Raw genomic sequence first — 23,171 nt, 5'->3', positions numbered from 1 at the left:
GTTGGTGGAACTGTTTGGAAAGGATTAGGAGGTGTGGCCTTGTTGAGATAGGTGTGTCACTGGGGTGGCCTTTGAGGTTTCAAACGCCCAAGCCAGTCCCAGAATGTTCTCTGCCTCCTGTTTGTGTATTCAGATGTGAGCTCTCCTGCCACTGTACCCTTGCTCTGTCGTCCTGGATTCTAACCCTCCAAAGATGTAAGCCCAATTAAAGGCATCCTTTCATAAGTTGCCTTGGTCATGGTGCTTTGTCATAGCAGTAGAAAAGGAACCAAGTCAGTGCTCAAAGTACATTATATACTCATATGAAAAACTCTTATGTTATACATTAGCACATGCCAACTTTTAAAAACAGGCAGGAAACATCAAGAAATTCTCTTGTAAGCCATGCTTTATCTATATTCCACATATTGTAATGTGTTGCATTTTTGTGGTCCAATTTGAAAAAGTATCTAACTTAGAGGATTTTTCCCTTTGATTTAGCTGTGTGCCACTTATTTTCCTAGTGTTGGAGTGGGGTAGTATGTAGATCTCATCGCTACTGATTTACAACTAAGATTCACTATATCCAATGAAAGGATTTTTCATGATTTCAATCTTAGACTTACTGGGATTTGTTTCATCGTCCAGCATGGTTTATAATGGGGAAAGCAGCACAGACATTGAAAAGAATGTACATTCTGTAGTCACGGAGTGAAGTCTTCCACAAATACTGATTGGCTCAGGTAGCTAGTCCTGTTGTTCAGAGCCTCTATTTCCTTTTTTAGGGATGTGTCTAGTTTAAAAATCAATTCAATAAAGAAGAATGTTACAATCTCCTATTATGATTGTGGGACTATTTTTCTTTAAACACTGTAACTATTTACTTTGTATATTTTTGAGGTTCAAGGTTAAGCACACACTGGCTTGTGATTATTGTGTCTTTCTGAGGAACTGACTCTTTTTTCCATTACGAATGCCCCTTTCTACCTTTGGTAACACTCTTCCTTCTTAGCCTACTTTGCCTGATATTAACAAAGCTATGCAGTCTTCTCATGCTAAGTTTTGTACCAACCTGTGAAATCCCATCCATCTACATCAAACCATTTGTGTATTTCATTTAGAGTGCATTTTTATATTTAAAGTGTTTTTTATACTTAAAATGTGTTTTCTAGGTAACATGTGTTTTCTAATATACTTAAGATAATTATTCTTACTTCAGTAGTCTCTTTTTGAGCTTTTTGTACTGTTTCAAAATTTCTAGAACTCCATTTTAGTTATTAATTGGCTTTTTAACTATACCCCCTTGAATTTCTTCTTTAACTGTTGTTCTAAAGATTGCATTGTATATCCTTAGCATTTTATAGTCTATTAAAGTTAGTCAATTCCATGCCATTTCATGGAATACCTAAAACTCTTATTTAAAAAGTCCCTGTCATTTTAATCATTTCTCTTATATGTAATTTGTTTTCATTTTACAGATCATATAATTTCCTTTTTCTTAGGTGCTAAGTAATTCAACTATATTATGCCTAAACATAGTTTCTCATATTTTTCTTGCTTGTAGTTAGGTTTACTTCTTTGTATATAAAATGATGTATTTCATTAAGTCAGGCGACTTGTGGAGCATTCATTTTTTTAAATTCTTTCACTCTTGGTCTCAAATTATTGTAGTTCACTTTGGGTTATCATCTTATTCTTTGAAGCTGTTAATTGTTTCAATTTTTTTTTTGGTCAAATTACACATTTCTGTTAAGCTATCTTTGGGTTCATTTGTCCCTTTCTGTGTTACTTGACAGACTAAGGATCCCATCTTGTGAATAATCTTTTCTATTGCTGTTTTTCCATTCCAAAGTTTCCAGTTGGCTTTTAATTTTCTATTTTACTTCTAACATTGTTGGACTTTTATTCACTACAGACATATTTCCCTTATTTTTACTTAGTTTAATTATAATATATGCTTGGAATGTTGTCTGATATTCTGATTCATCTTAAGGCTGGCTTCCCTTCACAGTGAGTCGAATTATCTTGACTTTTCATATGTCAAACACTGGTGGATGCATTAAGTATTACCCGTGGACAATCACTGGTGGATGTTTTATGTATCCCCTGAGGACCAACACTGGTGGATGTTTTAAGTGTCCCTCATGGAGTTCTGCTGCTACTCTGTTTTGGTAGATAATTAACTTGTTTAGAACCAAACTCCCAACTCTGTTACATCCGAGGTAGCTATTAGCTCATAATCTGCAATCAGAGAGCTATCGGTTTGTCCATACACACATGTGTCAGTGATCAGCAGAAGCACAGCTATTCTCTGAATTGGTGTTCTCTTATTAGCCTTTCTTTTTGCTGTCTTGACCATCGGAATCATCCTTGCTTTCTGATGGTTCTGGTTACTCTGAGCACTTCCAAATAGATACTCTTGCCAAAATGAAGAAATTCTGTTGAGATTTTAGCCATATCACAATTTTACTTAACCATGGCTACCGCCAGGGCCCAGACTATAAAAACAGGGTGTTCCATGATAACAGCAGTTTCCTGTAAGGTTCACATCTCCATCCTCCAAGCTCCCCAAAGGTTTGAGATAGCTATCTGTGACTATAATTACTTTGCTATTATAGAAGAGTCCAGGGTCTTGTACATGCTATGGAAGTGCTTCACTGCTGAACTATAGCCACCGCCCCGTCCCCAAGTATTTATCTTCTGGGTTTTTTTCCAGAATTTTCCACAATTATTTATGGAAGATTTAATCTGCTAGGAGTTTAGACCTGCATAACTTCAAGAAAACTCAGCAATATCATTTTTGAAAATTTCAAAACTGATCACTGTAAGTTGCTTAGACAGGCACATACATACACAAACATGATCTGTTAAACAGGTAAGTAAGCAAAAAACCAAGTATTCTAGCTCTTTGGCAGTGTATGAGTTAATGGGTATTTGCTATATTTATTCATAAATGAACAAATAACACTGAACTGATAACCGCTAGTCAGAAACCAACCATGACAGTGTGTCATTAGCTAAAACCTTGGGATATTTTAATTCTATTTATCATCACCAAACATACTTTTCCTTTTGCTCTGGAATCCCCCAAAGCCTTAACACCAATAAAATCCTTGGAAGTGCTGGGCAGTGGTAGCGCATGTCTTTAATCCCAGCATTCGGGAGGCAGAGACAGGCAGATCTCTGTGAGTTCGAGACCAGCCTGGTTTAAAAGAGCTAGTTCTAGGACAACCTCCAAAGCCACAGAGAAACCCTGTCTCGAAAAAAAAATCCTCAGAAGCACTAGTCACAGGCTGTAAGAAATGGCTAAGGAGCCCAATGGTGGTGGCATGCCTTTATTTAATCCCAGCACTCGGAAGTCAGAAGCAGGCAAATCTTAGTGAATTCGAAGCAAGCCTGGTCTACAGATGGAGTTCCAGGACAGGCTCCAAAGCTACAGAGAGGGAAACCCTGTCTTGAAAACCAACCACAGCAAACACCACCACCACCATCACCACCACCGCCACAACAGCAAAATGGCTAAGGATTTACTAAGCCCATCTAAAGGTGAAATTCACAGAAAATCAGCACATATGCAAGTCTTAGACACACAGCTAATAATAAGGGAACCCTCCAACAATGCTGTCATTTTGAATGCAAAAACAGAAATAAAACTATGCATGTGTGTATTGTGTCTTTGTTTACAACACAGACTCACAGCTCAAAAAAAAAAAAGAGTCCCAGACCCAAAACTTTAAGAAGTAAGGGAGGGTAAGAAAAGAGACTGCACATAAGAATGCACAGGCTTTCACAGAGCAGAAGAAATTGCTACCAAGCATGCTGACACGTATGTCCCCATGTCTTGACTATAGGACCTGTTCCAGAGGGGACTGGATGAGGACCCTCCTCAATCTTACTATCGCACAGGAAGTGCATGGAACTCTAGGGGCTATGCCAGAGGGAGGGAGAACAGACTGGCCAAGGGGTTGGAAAAAGTGATTCATCAGAGAGTTCTTTCTCATCCCTAACTTTATGATTCTCTCTAAAAGGGACGGAGAATTCAAACCCCTTCAAAATAAGACCTTATCACTTATCAGCCTTTTGACTAAGATCAAGTGCAAAATAAGACCTGGCTTAGAAGACTGAAACCATGGGCAGAAAGCTTAGCCACACTTTTGGTTGGTTTGTTTTTCAGATTAATTACACAAAATGTCAAAGACCCTTCCAACTAACAAGGGCTTCACAGCAGTTACTTGGGTAAAAGTTTAAGCAAAAGCAAGACACATGGGAAGAATACAGAAGTAATGTAACTGAACAATAAGCAGTGATAGCAAACCAAAGTATAACAAGTCAAGTCCTTTGGTTTCTCAGGCTATTTATACAAACAAAAACAAACACGAGGTTCTTTCCACCTGCATCCTGCATGCTTTGATTTGGAGGAGGATGAGCTCAAGAAGACAAAATCGCAAAGAAAGAGATACTATTTATTAGCTTTCCCTCTTAGTTTTCTTATCTATGACATTAATAAATTTTCTGTTCTTTTCTGTTTAGGAAAAAGGCTGTTGGTTCTAAAGAAACAACATGAATATGTGTTGTTTGAACACATATGTTGCCATGAACAAACATTTTTAAAGCTATGCTTTATAATAATGCATTTCAAAAAAAAAGAGGATCGAGAAATGTGTTAACTGCTCTAAAATTCAAATTTCCAATCAGCCGAACACCCCCATGGATTTAAGTAAATAGGGCCTCTCTGGGGGAAGGTAATCCTAATTATGTGGCAAGCTACAGGGCATCCAAGTTTATGTCAGTAGCAGGTTCTGATAAGCGCTGCATTGAAGGAGCTGGTCTGGACTGTTTCAAGTGGGAGGGTGCGGGTGCAATGTTGGTATTTAGCTGAGATCCGCAGGCCAGCAAAGGTCAGGCTGGACAAAGCAGTGCCTAATGAAGCTGCTAGTGTCTGGGGTGAAAGAGCCACAAAGCCTTTCAAATTAGCAGCTGAATCCTGACACTCATTAGCGATTATATATGCAAGGGTTGCATCTTAAGCCCCAGCCAATAAAACAGCCTAGACGGTCTGCGTACACACAAAGGAACACAGGATGTCCAAACATAAAGAGGTAGAATCTTTTCAATGCTTTCCCCGTCACATTTTGACATCTCTCTTCCTCTTTTCTGTCTTTATTTTTTAAATGATGACAGGACTACAGTGTGCTTACCTTCCAATTTAGCCCTAAAATAATTACCGTCGTGACAAAACCGAGACTTTCATTTTTAAATTTTAATCAAGGAGGGTCTAGTCAGAAATTGCTCCTGCTAAATTCTGTACAAGACATAATATAAGCATGTTAACTAGCGCAACCAATAAATCACACGGACGCACTTATTAAAGTATCTTACAGGACTAAATTTATCACTGATGACAAATTTAATTTGAGAATCAGAATCTACTTCTTGCATACACTTGATGGTGGGGGGCAGTCATTTCAAAGTAATGAATGCTAAATATACTAAAGATTTTTACTGGAAAAGTCTTTTTCCCAGAGCACGGCTGACACTGGGAAACACTGCACATCAGAATTCTTTCCCAGCAGTGGCAGCCTGTGCACATCCAAGATAGGCGAATTTTTACAACAGGGATAATGAGCATTTTACGAAGCAATTTATAACCATCACTCTGTTAACCCACTCGATCTCCACAGGTAGGTCAGTCCTTGTCCCTTGATAATGAAGAAAATTGAGAGATAGAATTTCTCCTGTGTAGCAGGTAAAATAATTTTAAGCTGTGGCAGCATCGTGTGAAACAAGGGAGGGGTGAAAGGAAGAAAGTAAAATTTTCACAAACAGTGTTGAGTCTTACAGTCACCTGAAGCTGTGGCTAAACGGCGACGTGTTTGCTTTAAGTATCAAAAGAGAACCACACTTCAAATACACAGAAAGTATTGTTAACGGGCAACTCTCGCTTGACACAGTATTTCTGGGGCTGTTAGTGCAACGCCTTATTTTCTGTTCTGGTCAACTCTACAGCTTAGTTTATTGCAGAACAGAGTTAGGTCATGTAAGTTCTATCTTCTACAAACATGTCCCCTTTCTAAAACTAATCCTGCAGTTCTACAATAGTATTTTTCTCTTGTCTTTTCACACAGTGTTTTCTCCCCTGACAATGCAATCAGCATATAAAAACCAAATCTCACTGCCTGGTTCTGTTTAAGGCAAAGCTTGCAGCCTGAACCACAGCTTGACAAGAAGAACACGTTAAGCTCTTAAACAAAGCATCCAAGTCGACCTGTTTTGCAGACTGATTAATAGAAACAAGCTCCAAGGACTAATCACAAGTTGAGCCCTGTTTCACAGATTAATAGAACAAAGACATATGAGAGGAGGGGACATTACAGCACCAGAATACAAATAAGCGAAGGTAGGCACCAGACTTTCCTCCACTGAAGTCACATCCTGTAAAGCCAGACCCAGGGTCCCCCTTCCCAGGGTATCACATTTAGGAATGAATTGAAAGGCAAGCCCCCAAAGACGTCTGGCTTTTATTAGTCAGCTTGAGAATCACCTACGTCCTGCCTTCGAGAGACTCTGATTTAAAAGGGAAACACAATTTTGCAGCAGTATGATGCATAGCTCTGGGTGCTTTAGGGGGAAGGCTTCCATTTCAGCAGGGCAAAACCCAGCACTTGTTGATTAACACAAACACTTCCAACTCCCCCATCCTTTCTACTGACCTGTCACACAGGTGATTTGTGAAGTGTAGGCCCAAGCACAGGCCAGCAAATGCCCCCAGACTATATAAGCAAGCAGAGCAAATGTCACAATAACACAATTCATCTCCAAATTACCCAGAGATGCACATCTTACATCCACAGAATAGGACCATTTTTTTTTACCCTATAAGAACATCCAAAATCCTAGGAAAAGGAGCCATTCATGACAAACCCCTGCTGCCCTGTAAGGAAAGCCCCTTTCTGCTTTTGACTTCTCTGCTGATACATGTTGTTTATATGGTGCTATATAGAATCCATCATTTGAGTAGGCATGTGACTTTAAAAATACTCATCGCTAATTAAAAGAAACCAGACTTAACATAGCTCCCTAATAAATGGCTGGTTCCTCAATGTCCAGCAACATTCAACCTAAGTCTGTGGGTTGTTTTACTGGGATTTGTTAACTGTTAACACTGGAGAAACAGTCATTGAGCACCCAGATGCCTAGTTTATTTTATGATCTCTATCCTCAGTGATTTTCTATTTTTCCTCATTATTCAGAGAATGTTAGTTTCTGCAATCAAACCCTAGATAAGTCTTCACATGTTTAAAACATAGCATTGCCCCTGAAAAACTGTGAAAAATAAAATGAAATAAGTGCAACATTTCTACACCAAACATGGCTGTTAATTTCTGTAGAATAAGGCCAGGTCAACACAGAAAACTAGGACACTTTCCAGAAATTCAAATTATACATGTATGTAGTTATACTAAGGGGCCAATAACAGCATCAATAGCAGCAATAGCTACTACTGCAATCATCTGAGCAAATATGTAGAGACATCCAGCATATACCATTTATAAAAAGCAGCCAAGTTTGTTCTTATGGTGGCTCCTGACATTAATCAATATTAGTAGCGGCAGTAGTAGTAGCTTCTCATTCACCATCTGGATAGAGAACATTCTAGAACATTATTCAAAATATCTCTGGGGCTGGTGAGATGGCTGAGCAGGTTAAGGGCCCGCCACTGAGGATCTGAGTTCCATCCCTGAACCTACAGGGAGGAAAGAGAAAGTGGATTCCCTTAAGCTTTCCTCTGACCTTCACATAAGCCCTCCACTACAAACGGAAAAAAAAGAACAGATGAGTGTTGGAAACAGCTTCCTAAAGCTCAGTCACCGCACATCATCCTAGACAATTTTCTTCTCCCCCCCCACCCACTCATGTACAAAACAAAGATTTTCTGATGTCATTCTCAAGAGTATTTGGTTTTATTGAGACATGGGGAGTGGAAATCCCCTGCTGATCTTCATTCTGCTTTATCAATAGTTTCATTATTCTGTTTATTGTGAAAACAGGACAAAACCAATTCAAAGTGAAAACTCATAGGTATCAATGGTCTCTGAATTGCCTTCCAAACACTGGTAAGTCTGGATTTTGCAGACTAGCCATACCTCCACACACCCCAAGAAGTGACCCTGAGTCTCTCGGACTTTTCACAATAGGAGTCCAAACTCTCAGAAGGCAATTCTTATTAACTAATAACCTTGAAAAGCATCGTCCACTTGGCGTCAGATTTCCCCTTTAACAGCAGGCAGCACAGACAACGAGACTGTAAGATGAACTGGGAACTACAGAGTCCCTCGCTGTTCTGTGGTCTCTGAAGTTGCTCTACAAGCAGGGTACCACACAGAATTCCCCTCTAGTAACTGTGGTGTAATGAGTAATGGTCAGATTCAACATGAAATAGATGCTTGTGGGCCTTTTGTTTTTATTTTTACTTTTGGCTCAATATGAGTACCTTTTCTTTCATCTCATTTTAAGAAAGCTTGCATCTGAGCAAGAAAAGCATCTAGTCTGCAGCCTCAGTTTGTTTCATTACAGGCAGCGCTGCTGGCTGAGCCTTCAACCCTCATTCTCCAAGGCTGCATATGTACCAGCTGTTTTAAATGCTACAAAAATCTATAAATGTACCTAAGTGTTTCAACAAACTTGCTTACCCTTAAATCATAACACCAAAGAGAAAAAAAGAACAAGAAGGGACTTACAAACCTCAAGGCGCATGCCCAGCTGCTTTTGCCACCAACACCTTCTGATCAGGTTTTGGTTAAGCATCTTGTATTTTGTACTGAAAAGATAAAAACAAGAAGGGGTTTTCTACTGATTCCTGACTCTCAATAAAATCAGAGGCCAGGGGCTGGCATTGTGACTCAGTGAGTAAAGCATTTGCCATGTGAGCATGAGGACTGATGTTTGGATCTCCAGAACTCACATAAAAGCTGAGATTTGGTAGCTTCACTATTCTCAGCACTCAGGAAGCTGATAATAGTGATTCAGTGAGTGCCGGTTTCAGCAAGAGACCTCGCTTCAACAGAGATCAAAGAAGAGACCTAATCTCTCTGCTGTGGGTACCCATATGCATGCCTATCCAGGACAACATGTGAACTCTCATACATGCAAAACATGTACACACACACACACAAACACCATACACATGACCATGTGCACACACATGTGCAAACATAGGTACATGCACACACAGGGATTCAAGAACTCCTAACTGTAGCTAACAAGTTGGGAGTTGAATTTTAATTAAGAAAAGAAAAGCATTTCCCCCTGTCCTCTGCTATCCTGCTTCTAGAACCATGGTGTCCCAAGCTAAGTCCCATCACTCCTGGAGCACTGGGAGGTAGGGAGAGGTAGCGAGAAAAAGTCAGAGTATTGAAGTAGGTGAGCTATAAGATGGACAGAGTCCAGAAATTGAGTACAAACAGTCTCAAAATCAGGGAGGCAAATGGTGGTCAGCAGATCTTCAGCCTGGAAGCAGCTGCCTGCTTCTATTGGATATGCATCCTTTGCACATACTGTATCCAGGAAATGGGTAACCAGAATTGGGAAGGAATGAAAACTCAGTGGATACATACGGACCTGACTCTCCCTTTGCAGGCACACTGTTAGCACTATTTTTTCCTCCTGTGGTCCACCTTGTGAACCCATCGTGCCTACAGTATCTAAATTAACCAGTTAATTTGAGACACTGTCTCGGGTGGTTTTTTTTCTCCCTCACCTAGGAAGAGCCTAACTTAGATTCATTTCCTCTACTCTGCCCTTATATACATCAGAGACTGTCTCTTTTTATAGCCTGTCTGTCTTTCTGATGCAAATGGCATAATGACTATTGTTAGTCACAGTAACTGTATTTGTATTTTAACAGATGATCCTTTCTAACATTTGAGCAGTCTTCTTGCATCCTGTCCTGAGTTGATGAAGGTCGTTCATCCCATCTTCCCTGATTTGTGCAGAATTTACACAAATTCTGCTAACCCAGAGGCTTGCAAATCTGCCACTAGCCTTGAGTTGGAACAGCCCTCATGGACAAGTCCACATTGAATTTACAGTCACTATCTAACATTACCTTTATCTTCCTGGGTGAGAAGGCATTGCTAAGTGTTACTCATACATTGAAAATGATACTCCATTTCAGTTACCTTAAAACTGTCCCATCTGTCTTCATCTAATAGTCATCTATTCACTCTTCCATGCTTTTGACCCAAATGTAGCAATATACATGGTTCCTTTCCTAAATGGCTTCCACTTACCCAGATCATAAGCAGCTTGTCATGCCAGAGGAAGTGGACGACAGTCACTTCTTAAAATTCTCTTCCTTTGCCTTTGTCTGTCTTTCTAACACTCACTCTCTCTCTCTCCCTCTCTCCCCCCTCTCATACACACGCACACACACACACACACACACACACACACACACACAACACATGCACACACACACTTACACAGGGGTAACTATTTTCTTAAATTTTCTATTTACTTCATTTCTGCCCCTTTTAGTTTAGTATGACCACACACAAAAAACAATGCCAGCCATCAGAGAACTGAAAACCTATGGTTCAGGGAAGAAAACAATGCTTTGTTTACTATTTAATGAGTCCCAGGAGGCTAACATACACAATCTCTTATTAACTCCATGAAGACTACACAACTGGTTATAAAAAAGAAAAAGCTTTAGGGCCACATAGATTGGAGTCTAATTTTCAGAATTTCCTGTCTTTTGTGGGGCTAGGGTTATTAGGTGAGTTATTTAACGTCTCTGATGTTTAATCTTCTGGATTTCCAAGGTGGAGTGATGATGGCACATCTATAGCAATGTGACCAAGCTTACACACATGGAATGCAAAGTATGTGCATGTAGGTGATGCTCCACACACTGCAGCTATTTGCATGCCCATTTGACAGATGAGTTATGACTCAAATTGATGAAACTGACACTCATGATTGCTAGGACAGCCTCTTTTGAAAGCCAGAGTCGGCACAAGGTTACAGAACTACCTCCCTCCTAGATCTCCTAGACCGGGTACCACCTGCTCACATCTGACAAAGGAAGCAAAGTTCTCAGGGTATGTCATCCTCCTAGGAAATTCTTTTTCAGAAGGGTTAGCACAAGGGATAGATGGTTTAAAAGAAGAGAGAAGCAACAAGTAGGGCTTAGCCCGGTTCCCACAAAATCGTCAATGGCACGGATGTGTCCTTGAATATAACATAGTTGAGTCTGGGTTCTACCAAGCTTCCCACAGGCTTACAAACGAACCCCTGAAACAATAAGTGACATCATGCTTTGACAGTCCTCTCACAGAGCTGCCTAGAGGGGCAGAGGGCTTCTTCCTGTCAAGCAAAGAATACAGCCTAGCTTTGATTATTCAGACTGTATTGTGAATCAACTGGCAGTTTGCAGACTTGCTGGAAGAGGAGGGAAGGGAGTCCTGTGGTGATGCTATGCAGAGGCAGTACTCACTGAAGGGGAGGAGAGCAAGAGGGCAACCTCAGATCTGAGGAAGGTCACCTTCATCTCGGACCATCGGAAGCATTAAAGCAGTCCGTCTAGTCACCTGGACTGATCTAAGAACACATCTGAGCTACAGGGGAAAATGCAGAGCGGCAGGCAGGCTGATATGGATGGACTAAGCTGGTCATGGGACCGGAATAGGCTTACTAAACAGTACAAACTAGGAAAATCCACCCTCCGTTTATAGTGCAGAGCACAGACAAAGAACCTTGCATCTATCAAATGCATCAAAACTCAATGGTGAGGAATCTTGGTGCTCTAACATACAGAATCCAGACAGTGGGGATTCCCCACCAAGCAGAATTCGGGACTCCTCCAGAGGAGGTTCAGAGGTCACTCTTCGATTCCCAATAATCTCATCTTCGCACTGCCCTCCTGAACACAGCCTTGGAGAAACATCTTCCAAGGGTACTAGCAAGTTCTCTCTCTAGTCACAGCATGGGATGAGGCATCAGAGGGAAGAATAACAAGACTCACAAAAATGCCTTTCTGTGAAAATCCTTAGGGCCTAAGTCAAGTTCATCCTTTCCCTTCCCTTGCTTTTATGAAACCATGCTCACCTAGGGACATGCTGTGCTCTCCACCATCCCCAAGGCCCAGGAAGGATCTAGATCTTTTCTTGCAGGCTAAAGAGCTCTGTTTGGTTCCACTTTGCTCTTCCATCTTGGTCTTCCAATCCATACATTCACAATCCTGTCTGGCTATGCATTGGAAATATTGTTGGTTATAACTGCTATCCCATCTGTGTAGACCTTCAGTTCATATCTCTGATACCATCGTACTGTTTGTTCACTCATTCATTTATTCATTAGATTTGGACTGAGCTTCAGAAGGTCTGGACTGAGATAGCCTAGAGTAAACACGGAGAGCAAAGCTGATTGGTTATTGAAGGGACCAGACCCTCACCCAGCCCCCTGCTTTAGCAGTCATGACAGAATGAAGAAAAGACCTAGCAAGACAAAGGCCCCTGACTCAACACATGTGTTTAGTTTTTGGCCTTCTGACCTTACAAGATACCCTCCATGCAGCAAGGAATCAATCAGAAGTTAGCTGGCGTGCTTAGTAACCACCCTGGGAGAGTCTATAGGCCATAACAATCAGCTGACCAATCAACACAGGACAGGTCACCCAAGCCCAGAAGCGCACCAGTCCTGAGACTGTTGCATACCCCTAGACACTCCCCTTACACTGCACAATAAATCCCCACCTCTAGGTTCCCCTGGGTCCTTCTTGTCCCGACCTGCCGTGTGCAAAGGACAGAGGGTCCGAGTCAATGCAGGTAACACTTTAATAATAAAAGACTCTTTACTTTTGCATCAGAATGGGTCTCTCGGTGATCTTGGGGTTCAGAATTTGGGCACAACAGTTATTGTTATATTTGGGGAACTTTAAGCCACATTAGAATCCCCCTCCATCTACCAACAGGCACTCTGGATTAGAAAGAGGAGCCTGTGAATACAGCACGAGGGATAGAAGAACACTCAGCTGTCCAGTAGCTCAGCCAAACCTCAGTGAGATGGTTCAGGTATTTCCAGTAGCCTGTGTCAACTTGGTTTCCACTGGAGTGCACTGCTACCAAGCCAGCAGGAGGCACATGACCATCCGCTCTTGTTACAGATGCTCAAGACGGGGACAGGGGATGCTACATGGGATGGACTTTTGGCCCCTGATCTGCAGTGTGTGTGGAGCAATGGAGAAAGACCGGAAGACGAACATGATTTTCTTTCTGTCTCTGAAGCACACTACGCAGAAGACATCGGATCATGCCCCACTTCTCACCGCTCCTATTGCTGCTCTCCACAAGCACACTGAGTCACGTGAGAGCCCCTGGAGAGTCATGTGGCCTCGATTAATGGGCAGCCTTTTTGCAATGAAATGGAAATGGAGTGGTCACTGCCTGAGTTAATTCAGCCTGAGGAGTAGATGGATGTCTTTGTTGAACTAATCCCAATTTAAAGAGCTTGGCAAAGGAATTCTGGATCCAGGTCCTATTTCTCACACTGGCTCTGGGACTTTGGGCAGGTCACCTGTTGCCCTAACTTGGACTCTGTCCAAAAGCAACTAGACTGCACAACACCTGACATATCAGCGCTTGAAAATCTGGAGTCTTATTAACTCTTATGAGTAATGATGTGAGCTTGAGAATTGCTAGGTGACCCAAATGAGACATCATTTGTACAAGCTCTGAGTGAAATATCACCTTCCAAGTGTGAGTCTACCCATGCTGTTTGCTGAGCTTCTGGCTCAGCCATGTGCAAGCAAAGATTTAAATGGTGACCATAGTGGATTCGAAGCCTAATGGAGTGCTAGCACCCTCCACACATCAGGTAACTCTTCCAACAGGGAAAGGCTGCAGAGGATGGGCTGGTTGGAGTTGCTGGCAGAAAGGTCTGAGTTAGATCCAACAGGACAAACTCTGTATAAACTGGCGGCCTTGAAGGCGGTGTTTACCATGCTGATCTGGCTATCAACGGGAGGTAGGAAGCAAAGCCAATCGGTTTTGCTTTCTCCCCTTTTCAAACAAACAAGGCAGTTGTTAAAACCAGAAGTGAATCTGATCCTGTGTGGCTTTAAGAGCAGTCAACTGCATTCTGAAACAGGCAATAATGTAAACAGAGCCTTGTAACTCTAGACCAGGGCAGAATGGCCATAGGTTTGTGCCTGTGGGCCTGGAGCCAAGCAAAATGAAATGTTAGCCTCGGCCTTAAAACAGAGTCGTGTAAAAACAGAGTGCATATTTGTTTAACACACCACACACACACACACACACACACACACACACACACACACACACAGAGCGTTTTTTTGTGCCAATATCTTTTGGAACTCTTTTAAATAAAAGCTGGGGATCCCTGCAAACAGTATGTAGAACCAATAGTGATTACAATCTGATCTGAGCATAGACTTTCCTTCTGAACATGGAGATGTTGTGAGATTTCCCCTTCCCTCCCTCCTTCCCTCCCTCCCTTCCTCTCTTCCTTCCTTCCTTCTTTCACCAAGCTAATGGCACAGTATGACTGTGAAAATAAAATAAATGAGCCCATTCCACTCATTCCTGTATCTCAGTTCTATAGTGAGTTGCCAATTGCTTTTCTAATCCTCTCACTCAATATCTGCTGTTAATTTGTTTGCTATTTCAAGAACTTGAAGACTGTCAGCAAAATACATGATGCATTACGGAATTTATAATTGGAAATGAAAACATCTGAAGCTTTTCTGACAGGGTAACCACGAAGCATGGCTGCCCTGATCAGAACAAGGCAGCACGAACAACCTTGCAGCGATCTGTACGCAGACGCAATTATCTATGCCACAGAGTGGAGTCAACACTTAACTCTGGCTTTGAGAAATGTTCAGGAAATTATATCTAAATGAATGGATGAACCCAACATGTTTATGATGCCAAGTGAAGGGAAGAGAGGAGGGAGGGGGCATCCCTACTTATGCTTCCTTTGAAAAGGAAGGACATTGAACTCTTTCTTCCTCTTTTGTTCATTGTAGAACTACCAAGGCCAGGCCTGATTTAATTTTCCTGTTGTAGAAGTTAAGGCACTTCCTCCACAATTATTAAATCTGACAAATCATACCTGTGTCCATTCTAACATTAAAAAAAAAACCAAACTCTTTGTTACTGACCCTTGGTCAGCCAAGAGATCAAATTCCTTGACAAAGGAAAGGCCCACTTATGTTCATTAAATGCCAGCAGAGACTAGTTCTGTGCAAGAAGAGCAAGATACAGGCTAGCATGGACCAGGACAGCCGCTCTAGTCTGAGTGCACGTACTAGGACCAGGGTCTCGGGCCAGGGTCTGTCTACTTTTTGCAGCAGGACTTGCTGATGCCTTAGTAAGTGTGGGTTTGTTTCTTCTTTGAGGCAGGATCTTGCTATCAAAAGAGCAGCTGAGATCAGAAAAATAAGACCCAGTTGGTTTTCGCAGATTGTCTCGTGTGTGAGTTAAATTGAAGCCCACTTGCATTCAAAGGCTGGTTACCAAAAACATGAAGATGACTTCAAAAATCCCGCTTCCCCTTTGGTATGAACAGATAAGCAATTAGTTACCACAGTGGCTAATATTTGACAGATTAGATTTTTTTCTCCTCTGACTATTTGCCTTTGATAAAGATGCTGCAGAGGGTAGCTAGAAAGAGGAAATGGAGGGTTGTCTTGGGGGCCGAGCATGAACACTGGGCAAGAGACGCCTGTGAGCTTTCAAAGCTGGAATCTGTCAGATAACACAAGCCCCACTTCTGTCTCCCAAAGGGGGCAAGAGGAAAAGATGGCAGAAGTTAAGAAAATCTGTATGCAAAGTATCTAATGAGAATGCCTAATTGCTTTTCTTTAGACTCACGGAAGGAGGCAGTGAAGGAATGTAGACAGAACACAGAAAACAGTTCCTGCCAAGTTCCCCCAGGCCAAGAAGCTCCCAGCAAAACTCATCCACACTTGCCACCCTTCCAAGGAGCCTCTCTCCTTCAAGATTGGCATCCCATTTACAACTTCAGCTGTTTGGGACACGAAATTTTCCTAGAACCATAGAATCTCATTGACATTGTCTTCATTGGAGATGCAGTAAACAGCATGGCACATTACAGTTGCAAACGTTCAGGAATGCATTGCCAGCTATTTATGGCATATAAATTCCTATGAAGTTATAAATCAGGAAACAGCAGTATTCTCGCTAGTCTTTAGGAAGCTTTCAGCTGTGACACAGTTTATAAACATACCACGAAGGCAGATGAGTATTCTTTTTCTGAATTTAAAGCGCATAACAATCTTTATTTTATTTTATCTTATGGGGGAGCTGATAGGGCAAGCAAGTCCGGAACCTTGTGTAGATTAGCATGTCTCCTAAAGATCAGCTACGCTCCAATGTTATATGTTTAAAATTCAAGAGGTAGAACAATTTTTGGCCGGATGGCAAACCACTTTTGAGAAACCCATGAAGGGCAGGATGGAAATTCCGAGGGTAAAGAATCTTGTTTAGATTTTTGCTTTTGAGTGAAAGCCATTACCAGTATCATCAATTCAGAATTTAACATTTCCTCTAATCAACTAGCTTCTATTATTTTGGAATATCTATGGGCTGTTGAGGAGACATTTGCTTGCAGGGAAATCTCAGGGATACAATAATAATGATAAAATCTTAACTCCTAAAAAGAGAGAAGTACTAGCTGTGATGTAATTTCACTCAAATTTTGCTTCTATCCAAATTTGTAATAGTAAAAGGGGTTAAGAATTATGTAAGCCACTAAAATAACCATGTCTACCAAAATGTACTATCTTTGAAGACTCTAGGTTTGGTGAACAATTACGTAGTTGAAGTGTGAAGGAGGAGTGAACATCATTCCTTCTGTTTCACATGACCCAAGCAGTAGAGACTGAGCCCGGGTCAGAGCACAGGCATCTGACTCCTGCTGCAGAGACGCTTGTAAAGAGGTCAGGAAGCATCAGTTACCCCACCGCTCATGGTGACAGCTGACTTGAGGCTTGCAGACTTCACTGCACTGTGGATACATTAGGTTTATGTTGGAAACAGCCATGTGAGAGAAGTGATGCTCGTCTTACAGATGAGAAAATGGAGGCATGGGGATGTTAGAAAAATCAAACAAAGCAAAGATGTAAAGAACTCGTCCAAGGTCTCTGGAAGTATGTGGTAGAAATAGGAAACACGGTCCTTCCTGTACGGACATGCTCAGGCAGAAACCCCCAAGTCAGTGTTCAGGATGAATATCCCCTTAAACAGAACACCTTCACAGTGATATTCAAACAACTGGCGTTTCAGGACAGAGTGAAATGAAACCTCCTCTTCACTGTCTGCATTCTTGGTTTTAAAAAAACCCAAAGTACCAATCATTTCACTGGACAGGACAAATCCCATTTACAGATTCCCTTTTTTATAAAGAAATGGTTAGCAGAAACAAGGGGTCAAGATTTTTGGAGATCTCATACATGGACCACTCCCTCAGGACAACATTTCAAGACAAATCAATGCTGCTGCCTAGTTTCTGGCTTCAACTACCTTCTCTTACGTGGAATTAACTTTTTTTAATGACTAAAAATATCTTAAGTGATAGTAACCTAGTTCTGATATAAACGTTGTCCTCACATGAAGCAACCACCCAGCCTGGGTCATACCCATCTCGCTGGGTATGCAGTCACCAGTTGTTTTCACGTCTTGGGATACTTCAGTGTCTGCTGTGGGGTCCTAATCATCCCCTCATTCATCGCAGCTGTAGTTTTGTTTAGTTAAGTTCTATCCTACAGATTTGGATCAGCTTAAACCATGGAGGATGCTTTTTTTTCTTTTTAAAATTTCCATGTCATTGTTTCAGTAATTAGCAATCTGGGGTCTTTGAAAGCACTGATTGTTCATGAACAGCCCAGTGTCCTGTGCCGTCTGAAGATCGTTCAAACACACCAGGCGAGTTTGGAGAAATGATTTTAGTCAATACGTCGAGTTTCTCTGACAATCAGAGGTCATTCTTCAACTAGTAGACTGCATTAAGAACTGCACTGGGAAGTGAAAAGTGCTTACATCCTGCCCCAGATCCACAACCTGTGATGTCAACACCCAGCTTCACCCCGAGACCATTGTTCAGATCACAGCTGAACAGGACTCACGTCTGCTATTTATCCTATTACCCTCGGCCATCTTCTCATGCATATAAATAAATGGATGGATTTTAATAGAGCCGAATTTAAGCAGGACCTGCATATTATAACCACTAATTATCATGTCACCACCAGCACTACCATCCAGCGCTGCTCAGCCCCATGGCCACACTATATTCCCTACAGTCAGACTTGCAGAGTAGTAGGGCTACTACTCTGTTGTTTCTTAAGCAGTCATTTGACCTGCTGTGCCTCAGTTTGCTTATTTGCCAAATAAGAATCGCAGTGGTACCTAAAGTCTACAGGCAGACTGAAGACGAAATTAGACAACTGATATAACAATGGACTTAGAACAGTGCCCGGCTTATGGCAGTTAGTGAGGAACCCAAAGTCATTGTCAGGTTGAAGTGCAAACAAAAATGCACTTCCCACACTCCCTATCAGTCATGAATACCAATTTGTAAGAAAAAAAAGCGATTTTTCTTTTCAGAGAGAAAGCAAACCTTTGAGTGGAGAGGCGATCAGAGTTCACTCTGGCACCCTTCTAGCAGGCCTATCCTCAGCTTATAGCAAAGGACACGGGGCTTTTCAGCCCAGATGGGGAGTCAGCTGGTCTGTTCAACACACACACACACAAATAACCCTGGAGTTGTCTGATACAGATAACTCCAGTATAACATTCTCATTTTAGAGATGAGAACATTGATTTGGGCTGAGTGACTTGCCCCAAGTCTACCCAAAAACAGTGGCAAAGTCAATGTTATGCCAAGCCAATTACTAGACTCTCTTAAAAATCCATTGCATAGTGCCACCTGTGTAATCTTTTGATGACTGGATAAAAAATACTATTTGTTTTCACCATTTTAAAGATAGAAAATCTAAGGTAACTTCTTTAAAACCTGGAGATGAAAACTGGAAGAACCAAGATCCAGCGTCCTCCTGTTAGGCCCTAGGACATGTGCCTGATGGATGTGTTCAGAGCACAATTCGAGACTCCTAGTACTCATCTGTAGACCCTTTAAAAATACAGGGTTTTTGTTTGTTTGTTTGTTTGTTTGTTTTGTTTCCTGAAGGGAGGAGAATAAGGGGGTCTTTGAGACTAGGGTTTCAAAAGCTATCTCTATAGATCTGGTCAGTCTGATGCATAAAAGAAACTTGAGAAACCTGATCTATATGCAAGGCCTTTCATGACAGTTCCAGTATAATTGAAAGATGAAAACTCTCATGAAATGTTCAGGGTAGCTAAATCTGTCAAGAGCAACAGGGTGGTCTTTCGCAAATCTTAGACATACATAAAGCCCCAGTTATATAACTACATACGTTTCTACTAAAGCCTCACTCTTACTCTTGTTAACTAAAGGAGTCTGTTTGATGATGAAAATAACTGTGATTTCCGGCAGTATCGGATGGCATGTTTTGTTGAAGCAATAACCTTCCCTTCCATCCTAGACATTTCCATTTAAAGCAGCTAAGACCCAGACAGGGTTTCTTGGTTCCCAACCTGCTGGAGCAAACACTTACCAAGGTGCACCATATATCCTGAATCCCTTCACGGTTACCTCTGAATCTTGCAAGTAAATACTGTTAGTCAGGAGGGACTGGACATTGTCAAAATCCTCTGGTTTCAATTTGGACACAGAGGGGAAACGGTAGTAGTCCTGTTTAACGAGGTCTGCCATGAATTCCTTATCAAATGTCAGTTCATGATTCCCAGCAATCACAATTTTATATTCATATGGCAGGTTTCCTGTAATAACAAGAAGAAGAAAAAAAGCACCAATTAGCACATTCATTTCCCATCACAAAATACAGCAGCCGAGACTGTGATTAGCAGACGGTTCACCCGAATGAAATGATCATACATTTCTTTCCATTTCCATGTAAATCAAAATTTATGGCTACTCTTTATGCTACCAAAATGACAATATACCAGAGCTAGGAAGCTATAAGGAGCGAAATAGCCACTAAGAAAGTGTCAAGCTTCCCAGCTCCATTTCTCTCTAGATTTTACAGATCTACTGTGATGAACCCACACACAGCAATTATCCAGTTATTGTTTTTTCTTTTTTTAAAAAGATTGACCATGATCCTAAAGAGAAGGAAGGCTTGGACTCAGTCTAGTTAGAAAATAAGACAAGTATTTTTTGACAGCATGCATAAATGCTAGATTTTAGTATACCCTCCAAACAAAGGCGGGCATATTCTAGGTGTTCTACAGTGCAGCCTAAGGAACCTGCAATGACAGACTGCAAGTCTAATTTTACATTTACCTTTTGGCTTCTGCGTAAACAGAACATTATTAAGGGCCCGTGATTGGAAGGGCAACTTTCCTCCCATTGGGATGGGAGAGGAAACTGTAAAGCTTAACCCCCTTTTAATATTTATGCTATGGAAATGTGAGTTCTTGGTGTGTGCTTTTTATGCAAAAGTTTCCCGATCGAAATGAGATAATTCTGGGAAGAAGAATGAAAGCTATAAAGGAAAACCCAAACACCAGACTTCTGCATAGATTTATAATGTTTGAATAAAGTACAGGTCATACATATTAATAACTCACTGTGATGTTATACGAACCAAAATTCCAAGGGGAAATAGAACCAGGCAGTCATCCCCATCCTGAGATTAATGCCTTTTTGCTGCTCTGCCTCTACCCATCCCTCAAAACTAGCCATAGGGCTATTGCTCATTTTATTTTATTTTGGAGTAGAAAAAAGGGCGGGTCACTGGCACATATAATTCCACCTTGACTCCTGGGTCTGATGCAAAATTAATGTTGCCTGCTATTCTGGGAAGAATTAAGGTTACCCTGAGTAGGAAATAGAGTGCTCTTGTAAGAATTGATCCTTACCAGCAAGCCAGAGTTGATAATTTAATTAAGGAAGCTTAGCGGGAGAGACTTTTTCCTGGGATTGGTAATAGTAACTTCTGTCATTGGTATTTGGACTTTGGCAGAGTAATCTGTAAAGACTACACTGTAGAGGCCTCACCATGCCAGCAGCCAGATGCACAGGCAGCCGCTAGCACAGTGTTTTCTAAGAGAGTAGTGACGTTTTATAACGTGACCATTTTTCTTCAGCTCTTGGTTTGCAGTTTCTACAGGTAATAGAGTCACATGCATGGCATGTGCTGTAGTGGGGAGGCTTGAGGGAAGGGTGAAAGCCATGCTAGCAAATTACAGAGGCCAGGAGTCAAGGGACATCCGATGACCCACCCACACTGCTATGTGACACACCTCTGGCCTCAGTTACTTGCAGGGCTACAGAAGAGTGCAGCAGAAGTAGGAGGCCGCGCTCAGAGGCATGCTTATGCAAGTTGGGCAATTAGGAGGGTGATGTGTGCTGCAAACGCGTGAGAATGGTGCTGCTATTTTGCTTGATCCCTGCACTTGAAGCACAGATGAAAGATGGATTAACAAGGCCTCAAATTCCCATACTGCCTGTACTGAAATTATGAGGCCCCACAACTCTGCTATCACAGCTCTGTGGTTAGATAATGCACCCACAGAGTTTTTCAAGTCAGAACAGGCTAAAAATGCTTTCGTGAGCATCCATCTGTCCCAGGCAGGTCCTGCCTGAGTGGGCCTTAGCTACTGGTTCAGTCTGCACTGTGGCCCTCTGTCTCCTCTGTTGGTGATGATAGGCTCACTGGAAACTCACTCAGTGGTGACTTTCACAAGAGGCACTGGATTCTCACTACGCCCTCATTTTTAGATACTTGGTTCTGAACTATGGACACAGGAAGGCATGGGGCAAAAGAAGTACTCCTCTCACCACACCCCTGCTTCAACTGTTGAAAACAAACAAAAAATAAAAGGTGAAACTTGTATGAAGTAAAAACGTCACTGGGAAAGCAAGCATCTTCGGCGTCTTCTAAATCAGATTTCAGAGACTCCGCTAGAGGAGTCACCGACATGAACAGTCGAAGGAGCAGTGATGATATTTACACGCTGCCAACAAACTCATCTCACTCAGAGAATCCAATAGCAGTTTCCAAGTTCCGCCCTGGGTTACCTGTGTTATGAGATTGTCTGACAGATTTTCTTTTTTGCTGAGCTGACCTTTCATCTATAATCTGCCAACCTTTCTGTTTTATATGAAAAGTGTAAGCAGGGCAGCTGACAAATCTCCTGTTACTTGATGGCATTTTCTTTCTTTCTTTTTTTTTTTCCCACAAGACTAGATTAATTTGGAAGGCTCTGCAGTCAAGCTTCAAGCTTCTTGGTATTCAAATAGCATCACTTTCAAATTGTCAGACAAAGAGGTGCCTGCCTTTATCCATTTTATTCAGATCAGGCCATCTAGGCCGACCCACTTGAATAAAAAGCAAGACCATATTCTACTTTCTTAATGCGGAAGAAATCCCTGCACTGTGGGATCCGCAGAACTACCCAGTGGAATTAGACAGTGTGTCCTGGGAATGAAAGACAGGATTATTCTAAGTGGAATGAAGAGGAACCTTCAATGAAAATGTTAAGAGCTTACTATATTTTTTAAATGCGTAGTTGGGAATCTAGTGTAAGTGGGATTTGTAGCACTATTTTCATATACATGTAACAAAAATTCATACATAACATGAACATATGGAGTGAAATATGTATGTAACTGTCAGAACATTTTTTTCAGAACATTTTTTCAATAAGTAACAGTACAGGTAAGTTAGAGGGATAGCAACCATGTCACAATGGTAACAAATGAATGAATGAAACATGTAATCCCAGCATTCAGGAGGCTGGGTCTGGAAGATTGCCACTAATTCAATGGCAGCCTGGGCTACATCGTTCCAGGTCACCCTGGGGTACAGAGTGAGAGTCTGTCCTTTGAAAATAAAAGCAGACAGTGATGATATAAAGGCCAACTTCCCCTCACAGCTGCTGCAGTCTCAAGAACCACACCCTCCTGTCACCTGCTGTCCTCCAAAGCAGACACCATATTTTTCTGGGTTTCTCGTCAACTCCCAGGATGGCCAACCACATGGAGGCGATAGGGTCTCTTGGCTTCTTAGTCTCCACTTTTTCATTGTCCAGCTTGGTTAC

The 23,171-nt window shown here is 41.6% G+C and overlaps 1 protein-coding gene across 6 annotated transcripts in view; it reads right to left on the bottom strand.

Annotated features, from left to right (window-relative positions):
- Nucleotides 1-23,171, bottom strand: part of Mpped2 (metallophosphoesterase domain containing 2) — a 179,915-nt gene that overhangs the window by 68,538 nt on the left and 88,206 nt on the right. For all 6 annotated transcript variants that reach the window (XM_040745978.1, XM_040745982.1, XM_040745980.1 and 3 more), the window contains one exon: nucleotides 19,661-19,886. In XM_040745978.1, the coding sequence (XP_040601912.1) occupies nucleotides 19,661-19,886 (226 nt within the window). The remainder of the gene's footprint in view (nucleotides 1-19,660; nucleotides 19,887-23,171) is intronic.

The sequence above is a fragment of the Mesocricetus auratus genome, unplaced genomic scaffold (assembly GCF_017639785.1).
Source record: "Mesocricetus auratus isolate SY011 unplaced genomic scaffold, BCM_Maur_2.0 Super-Scaffold_100004, whole genome shotgun sequence".
Lineage (NCBI taxonomy): Eukaryota > Metazoa > Chordata > Mammalia > Rodentia > Cricetidae > Mesocricetus > Mesocricetus auratus.
Note: the sequence above shows the minus strand (reverse complement) of the source record. Positions and strands in the feature narration are given on the sequence as shown.